We start from the raw sequence: 20,546 nt of genomic DNA on the forward strand, positions 1-20,546 counted from the left end.
TTCTTGGCGCGCGTTTCGAGCAGCCGCGTCGTCGACACGGACGCAAACAAAATTGCGACCGTAGCCTGCCGGCGTAGCTCGCCACTTTGGAAAATTGGAAAGAATTTCGGCGAGAATTTACCGGCGCGGCCTGTTCGGTGTTCTGAAGACGATCTTGAAACGCGGGAAAATTGAAGCCGCGAAACAAATCGTCCTTTTTTAGGAGACTCGTTAACAGCTTGCTCTTCACTGTACGGTTAGGGAGAGAAGAGAAGTGGAAGTTTCGCAGCTCGCTCGACCTTCGTCCTTTCCCCTAGGTTCGCGACGACGAATCCAAGTTTCGCGACGCAGACGCCAGACACAAAGACGAAGAGCAGATCCCTGAGAAAGCAACGGGGAGAAAAGGGAAACGAGGACGACGAGGGGAGAAGGAGGACGAGACCGACTCCGGCTCTCGTTACAGAACCGACTGCCGGAGAATATTCTTTTGTGCGGCCTCGGCTTCGTTAAAATTAAATATCGATTTTGCTTCCAGGGCATTTCAAGCTGGCCTCAGGAGCAACCGCAATTCCGCTCGTGAGCATTTCGTCGCCCGAAACGGATATGACAGACGGGAAGATGCTCCGTTCAGTCTACTACGATTTTCTCTGATTTTTCTCCGCCGCACGAAAAACGATTCAGAGAATGACGGAACGACTAGCGGACGATTGCGAAGGATCGATGAACGATTAAAAAAGCAAGAATTCGGTCAACCGATATGTAACAGAGTTGCGAATTGACCCAGAAAGAAGGCGCGCAACAGTGACTAAGCGCATGATGAAATATTAAACGTCACGTTCTACTTTTTCCACTTTTCCTAAGCCAAAGGAAGAGCCACGAGACGATGCTAAAACACGACCTCGTGATGGCTTTTGTCCCGGACTCTGTTTCCCCTGTACTGGGTCAAGACGATGCGCGGATAGAGGATGGATGAGACGGACGAAGCAGAGATAAGAGGTGCTTTCTCGAACGAGTATCTTGGACGGATCGAAGCTAGACGGTGCACGATAATTGATCATCGCTGCCTGACACGATTCGGAATCGAATAGTTGGCATTCGGTGCGACTCGAATTAGCTCCTCTTTGTCCTCGACGAGTGTTTAATCGCTCGGCGACCCGGTTCTTCGACAGATAACTTTTTCCTTTCGTCTAATAATCCTTTTTCACTCGAACTCTCTAGAACCTTTTCTTCCCAGGACCATTTTGCGAAGAGAAGGAGTCCAGAAGAGTGACGGCACCGTGGAGCCACTTTAGCGCCAGCCACATTCTCTGCCTAACGAGGGGCAAGGGTCGCGTCGCGGCTTTTTCCGTTAGGCACGCACGAAATTAATAAATAATGTCGGTCCACTTTATTGCCGGCTTTTCACGAATCACGCGGAGAAAGCAAGCCGCCGTGCAATATCTTGCCGTATTCCCCTCTGCGAGGCTTAACCCCGATGGCGCTAAGGGCGAAACTTTCGCGAACCCCCGCCGAGTACTCGTCACGCTCCAGCCTAAATTGTAGCGAAGGGCGGCGGCGAATCTATTGACTGTGGCTCGAGTACGAGCAACAGAGACGCTGGTAGGCGACCTTAATAATTTACCTGGGCGAAACGCGGCGTTTTGTAAAATTAGTTTTGTTGTGCCATTTGACGTTCGTACTCCGGTAGCAGATTGTTCCACGAAGCTGATCCGTGTCGCGCGTTCCGTGTGCCTTTCCCGAGGTCCCGCCACCCTCTTCGTCTAGAAAATACGCGCCCGAGCATCTCTAATTTCAGGGTTAGTTAAAGTCCCGCGGTGATTTCGTCTAGCGAGACACGTCACCGCGTTTTCGCTTCGAACCCTCCTCTTGTTTAAGAGAGGAACATACACCGTTTTGCAGTTTCTTCAGCGACCGCGAGTTTCCGCGTTACGCGCCTCGTGCAGCGTTTCATGGAAGATTTAGGCCGGTTTGCGCGTTGGTAGATTTGAAATTCGCAAGATAATACACATTTTTTATCAAAGGAGAAGAGAAGTCTCGCGAACGAATCCAAATAAAAAAGATCGGTCGCAATGCGGAGGAGGATGCGAGTAATTCTATTACTCCGCGAGAAGCTGTCGCGAGTGAGAGAAACAGAGCGAATTGTTCAACGAAGCCGCGTGGAAGATGAGAAGTGTCAGTAACGAGCACGAGGAACGAACATTTCGTGTCTGCTTTGAATCGAATTTTTGTCGCTGAAAAACAGCGTGTCTACCTTCGTATTCTATTTTCGCGATTCCCATGCTCGGCCCGAACATTTCCCTTTGAAACCCAAGGAGGCAACGGAGTGAGATTTTCTGCGAGCGGGCTATCGCGATACCTTTGCCGAAAATGCAACGAACAAAACCTCGCCACGGTCTATCGTAGGTTGTCAGCAGGTCTGACACGCTATATCAGCTCGCTTTATATCGTCGGAGTAATATCTCGCGCCGTGGCGCCCTTTGTTCCGCGCGTCTGCGAGCTGTTCGCCGAGATACAAATCGAACAGCTCCAGTGAAATTGTGAATCTTCTTCGTTTCAAGCTTCCTTCTAACGGTAAAACGAAAAAGCCACGATTCGATTCCGAGTTTAAGAGATTTCAGGTGGCCGAAGGAATCGCGTCCATCGATCATCGACGACTCCGGGATGAATCGGAGCGACTCGGATCTCTGAAATAATATCGAGAACCGCAGAGAATTTTCGCCAAAATTTCGTGCAATACCAGCGAATTTACGACTTCTCGAGCCAGGGAAGAAGATCGAGAAGGAGCTTTAACGATAGGAGATCTTCGAACCTTTCTCGAAATCATCCAAATTTCGAGGGATTAATCCACCCTCCGTGTCTGTCCAGGTTTCCCAACCGTCCAAAAAACCTTCTCTCTTAGAATCTTGTAAACCCATTACGACTTCAGTACCAACGACGATCTACGTTCGCCTGTTACCGCGAATAATCGTGTCTACGATGAAAAAGGCTTGCGTTACGCTCGCCAGGAGGGGAAAGCTTTATAGGCAGCGCAATATGTAACTGTCGCGGGAGCGGCGGTCGTCCAATAAAAGCAGGCTTTTTCCTTGGCCCCTTTTTCCCCCGCGGGGATAAATGGATCGGGCGGACGTGGGCTTTAGGCTCCGCGTTGCTAGCCGAAAAGAGAAAGAGAGCTACCAATCGCACGACGTCGCTCGCGTCAAAAACGTCCAGCGGTGTCCAATGAAGTTGCGCGACCTGGCTTCCACAGCTGCGCTCACAGAGCAACTATCTTGTAACGAGTTAGCGACACGTGCATCGAACTGTTGTATCCTGGCGGAAACTGGTGCGCAAAAATACCCTCTATCCAAGTCCGCCGTTATTGTTTCTGTCTAATGGTAACCCAGTTTCCGTGACGAACGGTAGCTCGTAACGCGTTTTTGTCCGCCGCTTATGCCTTCTTCTTGACTCAAGGATACAGCTAGTGACACAGGGATCGCGCCCTAAAAACGTTTCTAAGCTTCCGACATATATTTGTTCTTTGAATCGTTCTTCTATATCGAACAACTAAGATACGAATGGTAAGTGGATGAAACGCAGGAAAATAGTATCGGCGAACAGATCGGAGAAACGCGGAAATTCTTGGATGGAATTTAGAGGCGAGCAGACGCGTAAACACCGAGGGAAAGTCGAAACCGCGAGCGATTCTTACTTGCTCGTAGTATGCATACGAATCAGATTTCGCTTAAAAAGAATATATACTTGGGCTAGACACGCAAATTTCCCGGGAACATCGAAATTTATCGAAAGGCTGGCCGCAGCAGGAAACAAATTCGCCGCGCGGAAGTTACTCGTTCTGGGAGAAGTCGAGCGCAGGAGCGTTGGAAAAACGTGGCGGTTTTATTCCGCGCACGTCTCCGTTCGGCCTGGCAACGGTATCGAGTAAAATCGTTTAAATTCGCGAACGTGGATCGGCGGCATTCTCCACGGTGAATCGGCGACGCCGTTCAACAAATTCGAGCCGTTTTCTTCTCTCTCTTCTCTTCTCTTTCCGCAGTCGATATTCGTGCGAGCCCGCGGGACAAACTCAACCATGCGTCTACGCGTCTACCTGATACGTGTACGCGTGTACCGTACGAGCGTGTGCGTGCCCTCGTGTAATGGACACGGGGGAAAAATCAATTGTTGCCCGAGGGCTTTTAATCACGGACTCGATCTTTTTATTTCCACATCCCCGACGAAAAGTTCACGGGTTTACCACCGCATTTTTTCCATTACCCGCCCCGACGAAGAACACCAGGGCCAGCCGGCCTAATGAAAAATCACCTGTTACCCAAGGAAACCTGCTGCCGAGAACACTTGATCCGTTTATCAAATTAACGGATCCTGATGCGTTTCCAATTAACTTTCTGGATTACTCTATCCTTTTAAGGCTTCCTTTCAACGGGAAGAAATTGGGAAAAGATACGGATTGGAAATTTCCGCCTACACGCATTTATATTTCTCGCGTAAGTGTTGATTTTCGGCTATGTGCGAGGTTATCGATCGAAGACTCGTTGAATACGTAGCAGAGTGTGACGCGGTGAATGGCGGGCCGTGAATAGCGTGCTTATTTCTATAAGCGCTAATCGTTTGAATTAGAAGAGGACCAACTACGTCTAACGATTCAACAAGTACCAGTCTATTGAAACACACGTACGTACGTACGTGCACGCGAGTCTGCATCAAGATCCATTTCACTTTGCGTTCTCTCGCACAGAGGCGAAACAAAGAGCAACTTTCGAGAAAAGTGGAACGACCGCGATCGATCACGAAGCGGGAACAGAGCGAGACAATGGCACGGTCCAGGCTCGTTCGTAGAAGTTCTCTGATGCGTTGGGAAATTTCCCGCCCGTCAGACCCACCGTGCCAACTGTGGAAAATCAACCGACGAGAAAGAATCGAGCATGACGTTATTTAGGAAAACCGAGCCGCGAGATTCAACCAGCTAAGGGAAAAGTTCGTCCCTTCGACGAATATTCCTGGAGATATTCCCCCGCTTCGAATCGCTTCTGTGATTATTAATCGCGAAATTCGCTAGCCATAATGGAAACCACGGACGACATCTTTGAGAATTGAATAGGTAGAATTCCGAGATCGAATTCCGACGAAACGACACCGACCGAGGAAATAACCCGCGACAGAATCTAAGGCGAACGAAAGGAAGCCAGTGGAAAGACAAAGAATGTTACAGTTATCTTCCGACAGGATTCTCAGGCCATCGACTTCGAAATGTAATCATCGAACTCTACGGGACATCGAGATACTGCTACGTCCAACCTACTACTACGTGGACAGTTTGCACGGCGACAGCTTTCGATCGAAGCGGTCGATGTTAAGGATATTATGGAAATTAATTCGACTCCTCCGTTTTTCCCCCCATTTCGATCCAATTTTCATGAGAATAAAATACTCGTTTATTAACGATCGAATTAATTCGCCAATTTCATCTGGCAATAACACGCGCTACATCGACGCGATACAACGTGACTATCAAAAGGATTTATCTATTAATCGAAGCTTTCAATGTGGAAAACGATTGTACCGTCGAGACACAATAACGACAGCGACGATTCCAGTGACGGGTCTCTCGCAATCGTCGTAACGTATCGACGCGATATCGCGATATCAATTCTTGCCGTTTCGCTCGGTATCCTGTCGTAATCGTATTCGCGACAATACACTGGTCGGTGGTGTGTGTTGCGCGAATAGAGGTGCGCCTTTGCAGCCGTTCTATCGGCCCGCTCGATGGACGATCCGCGACAACCATTGGCTCTATTCAATAGCCGGGATATACCGGTCTAACGGACGACGTGTGTATACTGCGATGCCAAAAAATCCCCGATCGATCGATCGCGCCGCGACAGCTTTTACGAGCCGTCGCGATCCAATAAACGCGCGACGAGTGGCTGTGCCCGTCAAAAGTAGATTACATTGCTCCAGCGTGGAATTACCCCGGAATTCTCGTTCCACCGACTATTCTCTCTGCGATGAAACGCCTAAACCTGATACCGATCGCTTTTCACCCTATCTTACGATAACCGAATAGAGACACGTTGAGACTGGGAGAAATCCTGACGTAAAAATCGATGCTTTAGGACGACAGGGGGAGAGCTCTCGGTATCTATGGACACACCTTTGAACGAGTAGAAACGAGGCAGTAAAAAGCCATCGGTATCGCCGATATTACGCATCGAAATCAAAGAATGAGAAGCACTACTCTACTACCGGCTAACATACGATCTGTTTGGAAAACAACGAGAAGAAATTGCTCGCGCGACAACCGATAGCGGAGTCACAGAATCGAAAGAAGGTTCGTGTATCAGAACGAGTGTATTAGGGGGTGCGCGACAGTTTGCGATCTCGTTACCGTTCGGTCGGTCGCGAGTGCAAGCACAATTTGCTGCCTGTTGAATCGCGAGTCGGGGATGTCGCAGGACATACGAGCAACCCTTACACAAAGAATTCGCTCGTAAAGGGGCTGATGGAACGGAGTGGGAGGTTCGGCCCGTTAGACACGAGCTTTATCGTACGTCTGGTCAAATGAGCCCTCGGTGTGCGCTCGTCGTCCCTGGACTGTGAAACCGTTCCTGCCTCTGACTTCTCCAAGGAGCGTTTTCTTCGAGATTTACGTATTCTCCGGTGTCCCGGTTCGGGCAGAAAACCAGCCACCGCCGGAGGGTAGAGCGCGAAAACGGTAAAAAGTCGGGGGTCGGATTATTCCTCGGTGCTTACATGTGGCAGTTTCCCGGAAAACGAGCCCAGAACCCGGTCCAAGATGTATATACTCGGATACGCGAGCATTCGAGGGAAAAAGTTTTATTTGCGACGTGAAACGACCGCCACGGTGCTGTTGAGTTCGTCTCGATTCCACACCGTCGGTATGATATATAAATCGTTGATTTTGGGATGCGTGAAATTGATTCGAAATAGAACTTCAAATACAATTCTTAAAGGTAAATCGTACGTGGCAGGATTTTTATTTGAATACTTTCAAAATTCCGATACGATCAGCGGAATTATAAAAGAAAAACGTTGTTTCCGTTATTACAAGAGGGCGGATCGTTTAACTGGCCGCGCGAGTTATCGCGAAAGTAGCGAGTTCATTCGCGGCTTATTATTATTCCGGAAATCGTGGGGCGTCGTGGAATTAGAATACCGCGGTAGAAGCTGACCAAAATTCCATCGGACGTCGTTCGACCGGAAAAGCCTTGGAAATTTAGTGGCGCAGCGAGCCGCCCCTAATCGTCCGGAGTCGTTTCAACGGGAGCAGAACGGTGGAAGAGACGGACGACGAGGAGAATTACACGGAACGAAACGAAACAGTCCCCGATGACAGGGGTTCGTGGGGAGAACTTGCTTTACGATCCGCGAGATGGAATTCATAAGGTCGTCGTGACTGCACTGCGGACGAATATCGATTACGCTCGTGAAACAAATGGAGAAAAACAGACTCGTAGGACGGATAGATCACTCGATAAAAACGTTGAACGGTCACGCGAGATGGGGAACGCGTTATAAATCGTTGGAGACTTGCTCGTTCGCGGAGTCGCGGCGCGTAACCGCGGCAACATCTGAAACCGGGCTGTCTGAAAGAGGGTGTACAGGTGCGTACAGGGTGGAATGAAAGGAGAACACGCGGTAGTACGGCGACGCTCCTCGGTTGACGTTACACGGGTATGGGTGAGCCACCCCAATTTACGATTACGAGACACTGGAGGGCTCAAACGAAGGGTTAAACCGGGCTTAATCAATTCTCGTCGAGACTGTCGGTGTTTAGGGGCTGGATTTTCAACGACATATGGAATCACGATCGGTGGCAAGGAAATTCGAAAGAAGAGAATTCTCTGTCTCACGATAATAATAACCACGATATTACATATAGTGGACGAATGAAAATAAATGACTAGCAGATTGGATGATTAAGAAATAACGAAGGCAGCGGACGTAAAAGGGTCGGGATCGAATTGTCTCTATTTCCCTTTCATTCGCCGCGTTTTCACGGTGATTCGATTGAGGGATGGGGGTACAGAAACGCTCGGGAAATTAGTCACAAAGGGATCCCCCCGACGGGATATCGCCGCGCCACTCGGACCGTCCGAATCTCATTCCGGAAAGCCACGGCTTCCCAATTTCGTCGTCTAGGCTACTCCCGATGAAATTCGTCGCCCGTGGGAGAAGACGACGACGACGCCGCCGCCGTCGACGCTCGCTCGCCGCCCCCGTAAAAGGCTGGGACAAGGAAGGGGGAAGAGGGGAAGAAAGACGTGTATCCAAAGGGTATTGTGAACAGGTTTGTCGATAGGATTTTATCACGGACTCTAGGGTGGACCGTACGTGCAAAATCGACTGCCTCGTAGCCAGCCGACCCGTGACGTACTAGTACAAGGCCTGCGGTTCATGGATACTTAATCAGACGCTCCAGCACGTGCGACTCGACGATTCTTCATTGGTTAAATCGTTTCGGGTGGAAAGAATAATCACTGGAAATTCACGAGAACTTGGAAAACTCTACGAGAGGATTATTTGTACTTTAACCAGCGAGATCTAAACGCCAGCTTTCGAGCGCGTTCTCTGTTAGAAATATGTTTCGAGTTTATAGCGTGCAGCGTGATCATGGTCCGGAGGGGATCAGTTTCTTTTTACGAAAATAGTTAGCAGAACGCATCTGAGCCACGTAATAAACGAACGACTTAGGAAAATTCTGCTAAGAATAATTCTATATCTTAAAACCAGACTGAATCGACATTATTTCTCTCGGAACTAAGCTATACGCCATCTTCTTGCTCTTTATTTTATCGAAATAATAATCTATCTATTTACGTTCCTGTACAAACGAAGAAACTAAGCTACTCCAAGTATACAACATTACTTTGGAACTGGCAAAAGCTAGGTCCTACTATTTCTCGACGACGATTTCCCTTTAAACAAGCTGGTTGAAATTGCAAATTTCGTCGTCTGGTTACACCGCTGGGGAGCAACCGTTGACGTAGGAACAGTAATTGAAGTACGAAGTACAAGCTGTAAAGCAGGACACACGTACACGGGTTAAAGCAACGTCTGTTTGTCGAGATGAAGTACAGACGGATGTGTGATCTGGGGCAAAAGGGACCCTCGTCAAACAGGATCCGGAAGAAACGCGGAGAGGAAGCACGTTGGAGCTTTGATCATTCCCTGTGGAACATGTCTGAACCAACAACAACGCTTTAATCTCGGACCTTTTGAAAAGATTCAGGCACACGTACGTATAATTGCGAAAACGTACGGTTGTTTCTAAAAACTGAAAACCCGGCCACCTTCCTCCTAAACTGCTGATAATCAAAAGAGTCAAGATGCCGGTAAATGGTCGCGAGACGGGAACGAGCTCGTAATAAAAATGAACGACTGCCTAAGGAGCGGAGAAGATTCGAGACTCGTGAAAGACGATGCTGCATCGGAAGTTTTTCGACTTGCAAAGTCTTGGCGCGAGCTCGTTTCGCCGCGCGCGTTACCACCCTTAATTCGTATTTACTAGAACCGCAAAGCTTTCGTCTTTACGAGCCTATACCGAGAATTTTTACCGCACCACCCATCCCCCGTGTTCTCCGCCGTTTCTTCTTTACGAACGACCATTTCACTCGCTACGCAACATGGAACAATCTTTTTTTACACTTGCTAAAAGTTAGATGACTCGTAGATGAAGAAAGATCAAGAGTAGGAGAGAAAAACAAGGAGAGATCTATTCCAAATCGATACGAAGTCTGCACGTTTTACCGATACAGTGGCGTGCAGCGTGAAAAAGTCAGAGGGTGGTCCAGTTCGAGCGAGACGAGATTTATTCAGACGCGGTCGCTTATTGGTGTGGAACTTTTCTCGGCAGACAAGACGACCGGCGTCGTGGCGCCGGCGCCGGCTCCGACACACGCACGTACCCACACCGACCGTGCAGACGCGAGAGAATCGAGAAGTCGTGTTGGTAAGCGAACGAGCTCCAGGCTCCTTCTTACTCCGTTTCGCGTGGTGCTCCGCAAATAAAGGATCGAATTCGGCGGACTTCCGACCGTGTCCTCGACCACGGCTACGGAGAAACCGCCAGCAGGAAAAAGGGATGATGAAAAAGGAAAAAGACGGCTACCAAGTATTTTAAAATGTCGCGCTGGCCTCGTGAACAAGAGGGACAAAATTCTGCTTCGATCGTGAGCAAATCCCTTTCGTGAAGAAGCGCCGAAAGTTGGAAGAACAGACTCTACAGAAAAACGGAGCAACAACCCGACGAATTCTACGTGAAAACGTCTGCGATGTCTCTGACCGTTCTCCTTTATTCGATTTATTCAGAGAATTCTCGGCGTTTCGCGAATTCCTCGAAAGCTCTAGAAAATAAAAGAAAATATATGCGCAACTATGAAACACGAGCTTTCGAGACAGACGATTTCCATGTAAAAATATACATAAACCAGAATATACAACGAGCCGCGGTATTCGGTTTGATATTCGCGCTTCTTCCGCGTCCTGTCGTACTCTTTGCGATGACACGCAAAGCCGCTCGATTATCGGATCCAGTTCGATTGCAGTCATCTCGAGGCCAACCCATCCTCGTCATCTCCGAGACAAGACCAGAGATCGAACGGCTGGCGCACGCTCGTTTCTCATTCCAAGTGGAGTAACACACGCGGAGACGACACGCGCAAGGTGTTCCGCGATAATGCACACCGCTCGTATCTCTTGTTGGCTTTAAGAGGACGGATTGAGCGACGCGTAAAGATAAACGGTAATGTTTACTACGCTCGTGTAACCGGCATTAACGGCACGGCTCATTTGCATTGATAAGTTACGTCGCAATATTAAACGCGTCACGCGCCAACACTTTCTCCCGCTACCACTAAAGAGATCTAAAGTCGAACAGCCTGAATTGATACGTGAATTTACAACGCTATTCTTCTTGGTCGATGTCTACCATAGAAATTGGTTCACGTTTCCTTTCTAAAAAGAAAAGGTACATTGACTCGTCGATGGTGGTCACGGTGAATCAGAAACTTTACGCAAAGGAAAAATTAGGAATAATAATTTCATTTTATAATTAGCAAAGAATAACGTGATTGGTATTACTACATACAAACGTGCGACAAGGAAGATCAAAGGATTAACGGATCCATCCTCCTTGCACTACGATCCACGCACGAATCGACACACAGCACACGAATTTTCATCATCGACGAAGAAAACAGAATATGTTACGCATATCGAGATCAAACTGCAACCATTCGCGCATAAATTCTGACCGCCTAGCCTATAACGTTGCAAAGTTATGGAAACAAGAGAATTACAACTTAGAAGCTCGAGATGTATTTTGGCAACGTTCGACGATATTAAAAAGTAGCTAGGACTCCCACGCTTACAACTTTCACCAGGGTGTTTGCAAATAACCGACTGAGAATAATTCGACGATTTCTTAATTCGTATAGAGGGAAATTTGGCACGGACCGTGGCGATTATTTCAAGAGAAACGCGCTAAAAGTGGCGATGACTCGAAGCATGATGCGGATCTAAAAATCGAGACGAAGTTCGAGTTGGGTGCCCCCGGAATGGCCGCAGACCGATTCAACGCCGTGGAACGATCTCGTGTCGTGGGACGCGAAGTTTTAATTGAGACGCGAGTTCTCCGAACTCGAATTTCGTTAAAGTTTCCCGCTGCCTTGGCTACTAATTGGACACGATGTCCGGGTTCCTGGTGCCATGCAATCCGACGTAGTCGTCGGTTACAACGAGGAGTTCGCAGATTGTAATTTTCCATCTTACTTCTCTTACCCTACTGTTTCTTCCCTTCGAATGCCACGTGTATTTCTATATACGAGGTGTCTGACAATTTCCAACCCATAAGATATCATTCGCATTTTAGTTCGCGGTAAAATCATAAAAATCAAAGGTATCGTGAAATATCGTCTAATATGGTCGATGAAGATGGCAAGGTGCTGTTAACAAAGATGGAGAAATATTCTAAGAAAGCTGCAAACTGTTTAAAGCACCGGCTTTAGTACCTTTCAAAGAAACCCACACTACTCAAGAAAGCAATTTTCCAGGCCGCTTTTCTCGGCAGACACACGCCGCAGTGGATTAAAACGAGACACCTTGTGCACGTACGTGTGTATGCGTGGCTCTCGTCCCTCTATCGTCGGAGTGGCCGCGACGAGAGGGCCGAGGGACTTTTGAGGGTTCCGTGCCACGAAAGGAACCGAGTCGAGTCGCTCTTCCTGCCTGCCTCAAAGAGAAAGAGAGACTCTTGACAAGCACACGGGGACACAAGGCACGGAAACTTGGAAAAATATATATAACTTATGGGTGGCCGTGGTTGTAACGAGTGCGAAGCCTCGTCGTCCGATACAGCTCGTACAACATCAATGCGAAAATTACCAACCTCTATATCTATGACATCTTTAACGATGTTTTCGGTTCACCCTGCTTTGATTAGCAGCCGGTGCATTCGTCGCGGAAAATTCGGTCGGTCACGATGGAGACGCGAAATATAGAAGACAGGAAAGTGTGAAAATTCGGATCGTACGATAAATTTAATTGTAAAGCAGCTTAATTTAATTCTCGACTCATATCACGTCGTTTCGCGGATCGTCTTCCTTGTTCAAAGAGAAATCTTCGTGAAAGCGAAGGAGCCGAATCAGAAACATCCCCGAGACGGTTCGCTTAAAAACAAACACCACTAGCGACGGTGGTCGAAAATAACCGGGTACCACGTAGAATTTTAACGGGCTGTCGCCAATATTAATTTGGAAAATTTGCGTCCTGATAAATATCGCTGGTTCGCCATGCGGTGCCGGAAATGAAACGGAACGAGATAAAGGACGTCGGCTTTTGAAAACGAGCCAGATACACGCCTCTCTGCGCGACTAGAAAACGAGTCGTTTCACGGTCTCCTCTCTAGCTATCTAGGTATACCTGTATCTCTTCGTCGTCTCGTTTCGTGCTAGCGACGAGCGCACCACCGTGCTTCGTTGTCCATCGTGTGGAGAAGCGTACGCGTGTGCAGTGTGCAGCCAACGACGGGATGGAACACGCGGAAACGGAGAAGTTCTCTCTTTGAGACGACCTCTCTTAGATGGGGCCAATTAGAGACACCCTACTCCGCAGTCTCGTTCGGTCGGCGCGTCTTTGGCGTATTGCCCTGACATGCCGGAGTCTAAGCCGACGCGAAACAGGAAACAAAGAGCGGCGGAAGAAAATGAGCCGAAGGGAACCGATAAACGTTGCCCGGAACTTTCGCGACGTTTGCTCGCCATAGACTTCGACCAGTATCAAACAGCTTTCAAAGAGACCACCAGACCACGAGCAGACTTTCGTCGATCCATTCACCCCACCGCGACAAACTTCCTCTTCGAAGGATAATAAAGTTCGCGTGCTACGACTTTTCGAAAAGCAAGTCGATTCTTAGCCCCGCGAAACCTTGTACGCGAGTTTGCCCGAACAACTGATTCACCTTGAAACCTCGTAAGAACCGAGGTACGAGGATCGACGCGACAAAATCGTGACGAATTACGGATGGCTAATCGTTTGTGGTTGCAACGGGACGAAGAATCGTGCACGTGTTACTCGGTGAAACGGAAAGTGACGTGACTGATCGCGCGCAAGATAATCGACCGATCCATTACGATGAAACATTAATGAATGGAGCGCGAGCGAATCAACGAACTGATGGACACGATGTGGGGACACTCGGTAGGTATACAAATCAAGATAATGGCAAATATTTCACGGTAATGTAACGGGTGGCTGAGTCGTATAGGTCCCACGAGCATTAGGTATATACAAGGCCATCATCTGTATCAATAGAGTGCCACAGCCGGCGCGGGTTCTCTCCGTTTCCCTCTTACTCTTTATACCCGCTCCGATTCTGTTGCATAATGCTAGTGGAACGCAAACGGGCATCGATAAGTCACCTCGTGTAGCTCCAACGAGCCAGGATTCACCGGGAGAATGTTCTCGAGGGCAGTGGAAGAGGAACGCAGAAGGGGTGGCGTGAAACGATAAAAAGGAAAAGAGGAAAAACGCGGTCGGCGTGATCGATATTAAAGCGGGTCGTCTTCGAATATTGCGAGGAATTCGTTCGAGTCACGCAATTATTTCCCTTCGTTTGTCGACCAGTTTGACATTGAAATTCGCACCATTGGCTCTGGTCACGAAACCAACGATAATTTCCCGGTGACGTTCATCGTTACGTAAAACCATTCGTTTTCGCGTGTTATTCGGCTTTTTGGAAAAAGGAGAAGACGGTATTTCAGCGGCCGGCTATTCGTAAGAGAATGAATAAATATTGCATCGGGCACTCTCGCAGTTTTACACGACCGCGTCAACGACGATTTTAATGAAAAGTTGTGGTCACCGGAGGTACGTCGAGCGGACGATTCGCACGCGGATTCCACCCTAATTCCAGAGGGCAATTTTATTCGCGTCGCGCGACGCCAATTCAATGGGTCGGCGAATGCAAACATCGAAAGTGTCGGGGAATACACAAAACGGGTCGTTACGTTTGCGAAGAATCATCGCTAAATCCCAAAACTCATTTCGGGCACGCGTACGTCCGCGCGAATTAGTTATCGCAACGCCAAGTATCGCGCGATGTGAATAATTTCATTAGCCTCGTTGCCTCGCCGCTCACGTTCCCGATTTCGCCAAGCCTTCGGAGAATAAATCTATGGAAAGCGACGATCGTGTCCCACGCTCCGTTCATTCGTCTATTCTCTAAACATCAACTAAATACGAATCCACGATTCGATACGATTCTCTATATTCTCTCGATTGAAACGGAAACGAGAAAAAAAAAAAAGAGGCGTGCGCCAATGGAGGCATCGACAAAAGCGAGAAAAGAGATAAAGATACTCGCGGAGGAGTCTCCAATTTTCAATATTCCCTGAAAGCGTAGGAAGGCACGACGAACGCTCAATCAGAAGGCTCTGAGTAGTCGCTCAGCCTTCAATATCCTTTCCGCTCCCGGTGACAGAGAGGAGCGAGGCGCCAAGTTAACATCCGTTTCATCCGTAAATAGGTCTGAAAACGTTCGAAAAGGAGGTTCAGCCCTCCCTCCAGCTGAAGCCATCGAGGAAGGCAGCCTTTTGAAATCTGCGCGGCGGAAGGCTCGTCTGTTTGCACGAGAGCCTCCATTCACGCCGTCGCCGTCGAATCAATATTGATACGGACCTTTATATATGTATGTGGAACGCGCCGCTGTGCACGCCGTTCCGATGGAATGCAATATTAATAGGACGCCTGAACAATATATTCCTGGCTACCTGTGTGCACTCGCGTATACCAACGCGGCGATATTTGCTTAGGCGCGTCCTGGTTCGGCCTGTCATCGTCGTCTGGATAACGAGGTGTCGTCAGTTAGACAGGCGTCGTTTCCTACCGTCTCTGTGGCGTACATCGCCGCGCAAATTAACCTTTTTAACGATACCGACAATGGAAAATCGGTGACGTGTTAAGTCGTAAGTCCAAGGATTTCTAAGTGTGACTAGCATGGTTTTTCAAGTTGATCGGTGGATGGGGCAGAGAGTAAGGCAAACAAGAATCGAACCGCTGGTGTTCCCGTATTTGTTCCAGTGATGGATGTCTTGTTTGGTGTTTGACGCGATGTATCACGCCGTGCAACTGACTAAATCCCAATAGTTGCGCCGAGCAAGATTAATTGAATCGATAGGAACAACCGGTCTGAATTATTAGCTCGAGGGAGCATTTCTACGGAGCATGTACACGGACGTGACACAATTCCGAAACTCGGATGTTAGGCGTGTTATTCGTGAATCCGCAACTGACACCGTACAGTTTCACAGTACATAGTCGCGGAAATGGGAACGCCTCTCGTGGAAACAAAGATGACAAAACGGAGAGACGATGCCGCGATGTGGCACGAGACGATAATAAGAAGTACCAGCGAAGGTAGACAAAGGAGATCCAGGGCAAAATCTCTCGGGAAAGAAATATACCAGTTGGGTAAATAGCGGACTTCTTTTCGAAGGATCGCGAGCGTAAGGCGAAATATCGCGTAATGACGGGCGGTGTATAAATTAGAAATTCTAACGAAGACTGAGAGAAGGCTCGTTCGAGCTCTCGGCGAAACTGACACTCGGCCCGAATCTCCGTAGAGCGACGCTTTTAAAGAAGCTCCAGAGATACGCGCGCACAAGGGAAGAAATAGCCATCGCGTGGAACTTCGCCTGGAAACGTTCGTCCGAAGATTATATCAGCTTCATCGTGCGATTCAACGGCGCCGTATTTTCCACGTAGCATAATGCTCCACGGCTTTAATATTTCGCAGACAACTACCAACCATTTCGGACTCATGGCTAGAGTCACAGCGTATCCGTCTCTGGGAAGATTGTCTCTGTAATTTATTCATCAAAAGTAATAAACCTTATACCACGACCTTTTATGCCTCTGTCATTTTTTTAAAATTCATACCTTGCCTTGTCTACGTTCGTACATCTACTCCGAATCGATATTCATTAGCAGCATACATACGTCGATTGCAGCGTTTCGCCAGGAATCAGAACGGAGGATGAAAAACACAGCGAAAAAGAGAAAACAGGAGGATGGAAGAGGCGACGAAAACCACGTTCACCGACACGTACGAACGCGTCCGATGCACGTCGCGATATTTACCGATTCCCCGTTTAACTGGATGTTTTCGGGGGTGGAACTAAAACCGTAGCCGGAAGAAGGGCGGAACGCGAGGGACAGTCTGGCAAAAACGTCGAAATATGGCGGGTTCGCGCGGAGGCGGCCGTATAATTTCCGACTGAGCGCGGCTCGCCGAATTCTCGTCAACGTTTCAACGTTCCCTCTCGCTCCACCCTCTGACAACACACGCGCGCGTCCTCACCCTTTCTCGGCCGCAGTTTGTCTGCATTAACGCTCAGCCGGGCGACTGTTCGACGCCGCTTTGCTGAAAATGTCGAGAATGGAAGAAGCGGAAAAGCCGGGGAAAAATTCCACTCGTGGGAAACCGAGGTTCGACGACGAGATTCTTGCGTCGCGCGAATTTCCGCGAGGCCCTAGCTATCTCGCGTCCTCCGACGCGTATATTTTTTCTACTCTTTATGGGCGCCACGACCGTCAGCGGCGGAAGGGCTTTCAACTCGCGGGGAAATCGTATCGCACCGGAAGCGGCCGAGTGCCGTTAATTTTTTTACGAGGCCGTAACTCGTTAGTGCCCTTTGAGAAGGCTTTAAAGAGCGCGATACGCGGATAGTTGACGGCTTGCGGCCCGCTATCTTCCTCCGTGTCCTCCACCGCTGCCGCCTTTTCCACCCTACTGGTATGGTTGAACTATTTCCGTGGCGCGACCGTGAACGCGGAACGTAGTGTAGGCTCTTGTCACGCGACGAAAGGTCAACTCTCGGAGCACGTGAGCAATTTCTAAGAAACTATTCCGCATATACGCGCGCCGCCCCCGTTGATTCGAACGCGAACATTGCGAACGGGGATTCGCGGGGCCATGGAGGAACCGAAGGATTTCCGCGGCCGAGACGCGGATTACAAGCTCGCTGTAACTTCTGCTTGTTAGGACGGTGGGAATCCAATTAAGCAGAGCTATTTATCGATTGGACTAAGGGATTATTCGTCTGGTATACCACGGAACGAAACTACTTACTACCCTACGGCGAACTATGCTTCGTCGGAGATAGTCGGAACTCTGTTGTTTTGAATGGATTTCCAGGTTTCTTTCGTATAATCTTTCTATATTCTAACGTAATTACGTGACACAGTCGATCTGCTGCTCTGCTCGTATGTTCAGTCTCTGATGAATCAGAGCGTGACAGTGTTTTACGTACGTATAAATTAGCAAATATAAACGTGGCAAGTATTAACATCCATTGTTCGGAATTTTGAGTGACCGTCCGTGTACAGCACGGACAGGCTCATTCCCTTCTTTAGGAAGTTTCGAATTACGTGTCCTCCCCGAGCTGTAAACCTAATGACTCCGTGGTCAGGTAACAAACCCTGGGAAAGGACCAGACGGAAGGACACGATGGACAGACGAATCCCAACGACTGGTAGGGAGAATCAACAACGTAGGAGGACAGTTTATCATCAGACATCGTACCATACGGGTGAAATACTTCACTCCCAGCAAGATCTTACCACCACCGTGTTCACAACTTCACATTTTACTTTTATACAAGTGCAAATACAGTGCTAGATTACTCTGACACTCGATCTATTAAACCTCCGCTACCTTGAGCATTAATTCATTCGAGGTACGGTTTGATCTGACCGGTTGCTCTTTAGTCGAGAATTCGCAACATCCATGTTACAACAATTTAGCACTCGATATGACACGAAACGAGCTAAACTAAACGATCGAAGAAGAGTTTGAAAGCGAAGCCAGATACGTATGGAATAGAGTAGCAGACACGGAATAGATTTTTTATTTTGAACTCGTAATAAAACCGTATCTAATTGAAACAGCGAGGGAACCTTGGGCAAAGCTTGGGACGAAAAGCCGTAAAAAGGAGAGAAAGGCGAAAACGTGGGATGCAGTGAAACGAACTTGAAGTTCCGCGCGAGCGTAATCTGCAATCTCGCCGCGAGCCAGCCGCGCTGTAAACAAACGTTACGTCAATCAGGACAACGATCCGGCAGTGATGCAAGCAACGCGTAACGGGCTTCAGCTTGGAGGCGCGATACAAAAGCGATAAGGAGCCATGGTCGTGGCTTGCTCGTCGTGCCGTCAGCTGATTTTACGACTTCTCCAAGTTAAGTGCGAACGTTACTCCACGAATGTTTCGAGTAAAGAATTTAATAATTAATACGATTCAGCGTACGTGTTTGTGATAAGATTTATCATCCTCCGTTAAAGAATTCATATCAAAGAATTCATTAAGATATTGAAATGGAAATACTATCGAAGCTAATTAATTTCTTAGAAGCAATAGATCGATAGAATAAAGCAATACGCGCAAGACACACGACGCTACTTTCCAAACTGTGTATCTGTTATTCGTATCTAATGGAAACGATAGTGCGTTTTACAAAGCTATTCCAATCGAACGATATCCAGTCGTCCGTATCGATTACGAAGTATTTAAATCCTCTTGAGAATATTCTGTCTGCACTATTTCTATCCAAAGTTCAATTTCCAAGGTCTCATCCATAGATTCCAAGCTATTTTTATTATTCTATAGCTTTTCTGTATTTTAAGAATGACAAGGCTAAAGATCAAGGACAAAGAAGTAGATGAAGAAATATCGGTGACTGGCGATATTTCAGTGAAAAGTTGGCGTGATTTTTCGACAGGCAACGAAGCGCGGAAAGCAACGATTTAAGCTGTGGCTGCGTAGTCTCCTCGTCCGGTAAGTAATTCAATTCCGTTTAAGAGGCACGAGGGGTTTTCAGAGAGCAAAGAGACCATTCTCTCTGGCTCTGCATAGCGGCGGCTATGTGCCTTATCTAGGGTGGTCGCGTTAAATCGTGACGCGTGACCATGCATACTAAAGACGTATGTACCTAAGCGGCATTTTGCCCCTCCGCCGACCGGTTCACCCTCCTGCAATTCATTTGACGTATGTCGGGCGTCGGATAAAACCCGCTCGTGAACGGTATAAATTGTTCCAGGATCGTAACGAGGACCGGTTCGACGTCGTTTTCGATCCGAATCGCGACCTACGCGCGTCTGGCGAACGATCTAAAGCCTCGTTCACGCTTGCCGATGTGATCGACCAACTGTACGAACTGCTTGACAAGTATTCGATAGGAATTGGACAGAGCAGAAGGTATTTCCCCAGGAATCGATTGATCGATAATATACGACAACGCTTCTTTCATGTTTTCCCGAATCTCTCCATTCATCGTATCAACTTACGTATTTTAAATTAACCTAACGTCTTCTGTTCCTTCTTTTAGGAGGCATAACGAATTTATCGGGAAATGGATAGAATTCCGGAGGAACGGATGGTTTCGCGAAAATGCAAGCCGTTCGATGGTCGAGACAACGCGGAAAACGGAGAATAGTTATCGGGCAGAGGCCGTGACGCCGCCGGCACGGAACGGGATCGCTTATTGGTTTAGTCACGGACCGTTTGTCGCGATTGGTCCCCGCGGACTCGCTAGAAAATATGGTTCGGGAGGTAAGCCATCTCATCGGCTGCACTTTCCACGATCAACCTCTGTAATTTCCTTAATCTTCGTTGGAATAATACGATTTCTTTGACGCGTTAAACATCGCAGTCGATCGTAACCGAGTAAATTTCCAGCGGCTCTGGAGATACGTGCTCCGCGGCTGACCAGCTGAAGTTTCTCGAACGAATCCGGTGGAAAGCGGATGAACGAGAAAAGAAACGAGCAAGGAGTTAAAGATCAAAGTAAACAGACTCACCTTCTCGCGAAGCATGTCTCGCACCCTGGTGGCCTGACTTCTGCTTCTGTGCAGTTCGAGTTGCAACTCGAGGCACCTCTCCTGCCAATTAAGCTCCTCCACCGCGCTCGAGTATCCATCGAAACTCTTGGACGCGCCGTAAGCGGGTCTGCTCTCGAGCTTCTCCTTCTTCGCGTCCGAACTAGCAGCGGCTGCC

The 20,546-nt window shown here is 48.3% G+C and overlaps 1 protein-coding gene across 1 annotated transcript in view; it reads right to left on the reverse strand.

Annotated features, from left to right (window-relative positions):
- The window catches only part of LOC100740851 (uncharacterized protein CG43867), a 102,970-nt gene that overhangs the window by 69,683 nt on the left and 12,741 nt on the right, over positions 1–20,546 (reverse strand). Inside the window, 1 exon segment of the mRNA XM_033318399.1 lies at positions 20,351–20,546. Within this exon segment, the coding sequence (XP_033174290.1) occupies positions 20,351–20,546 (196 nt within the window).

The sequence above is a fragment of the Bombus impatiens genome, unplaced genomic scaffold (genome assembly GCF_000188095.3).
Source record: "Bombus impatiens unplaced genomic scaffold, BIMP_2.2 scf_0091, whole genome shotgun sequence".
In the NCBI taxonomy this organism is placed as follows: domain Eukaryota; kingdom Metazoa; phylum Arthropoda; class Insecta; order Hymenoptera; family Apidae; genus Bombus; species Bombus impatiens.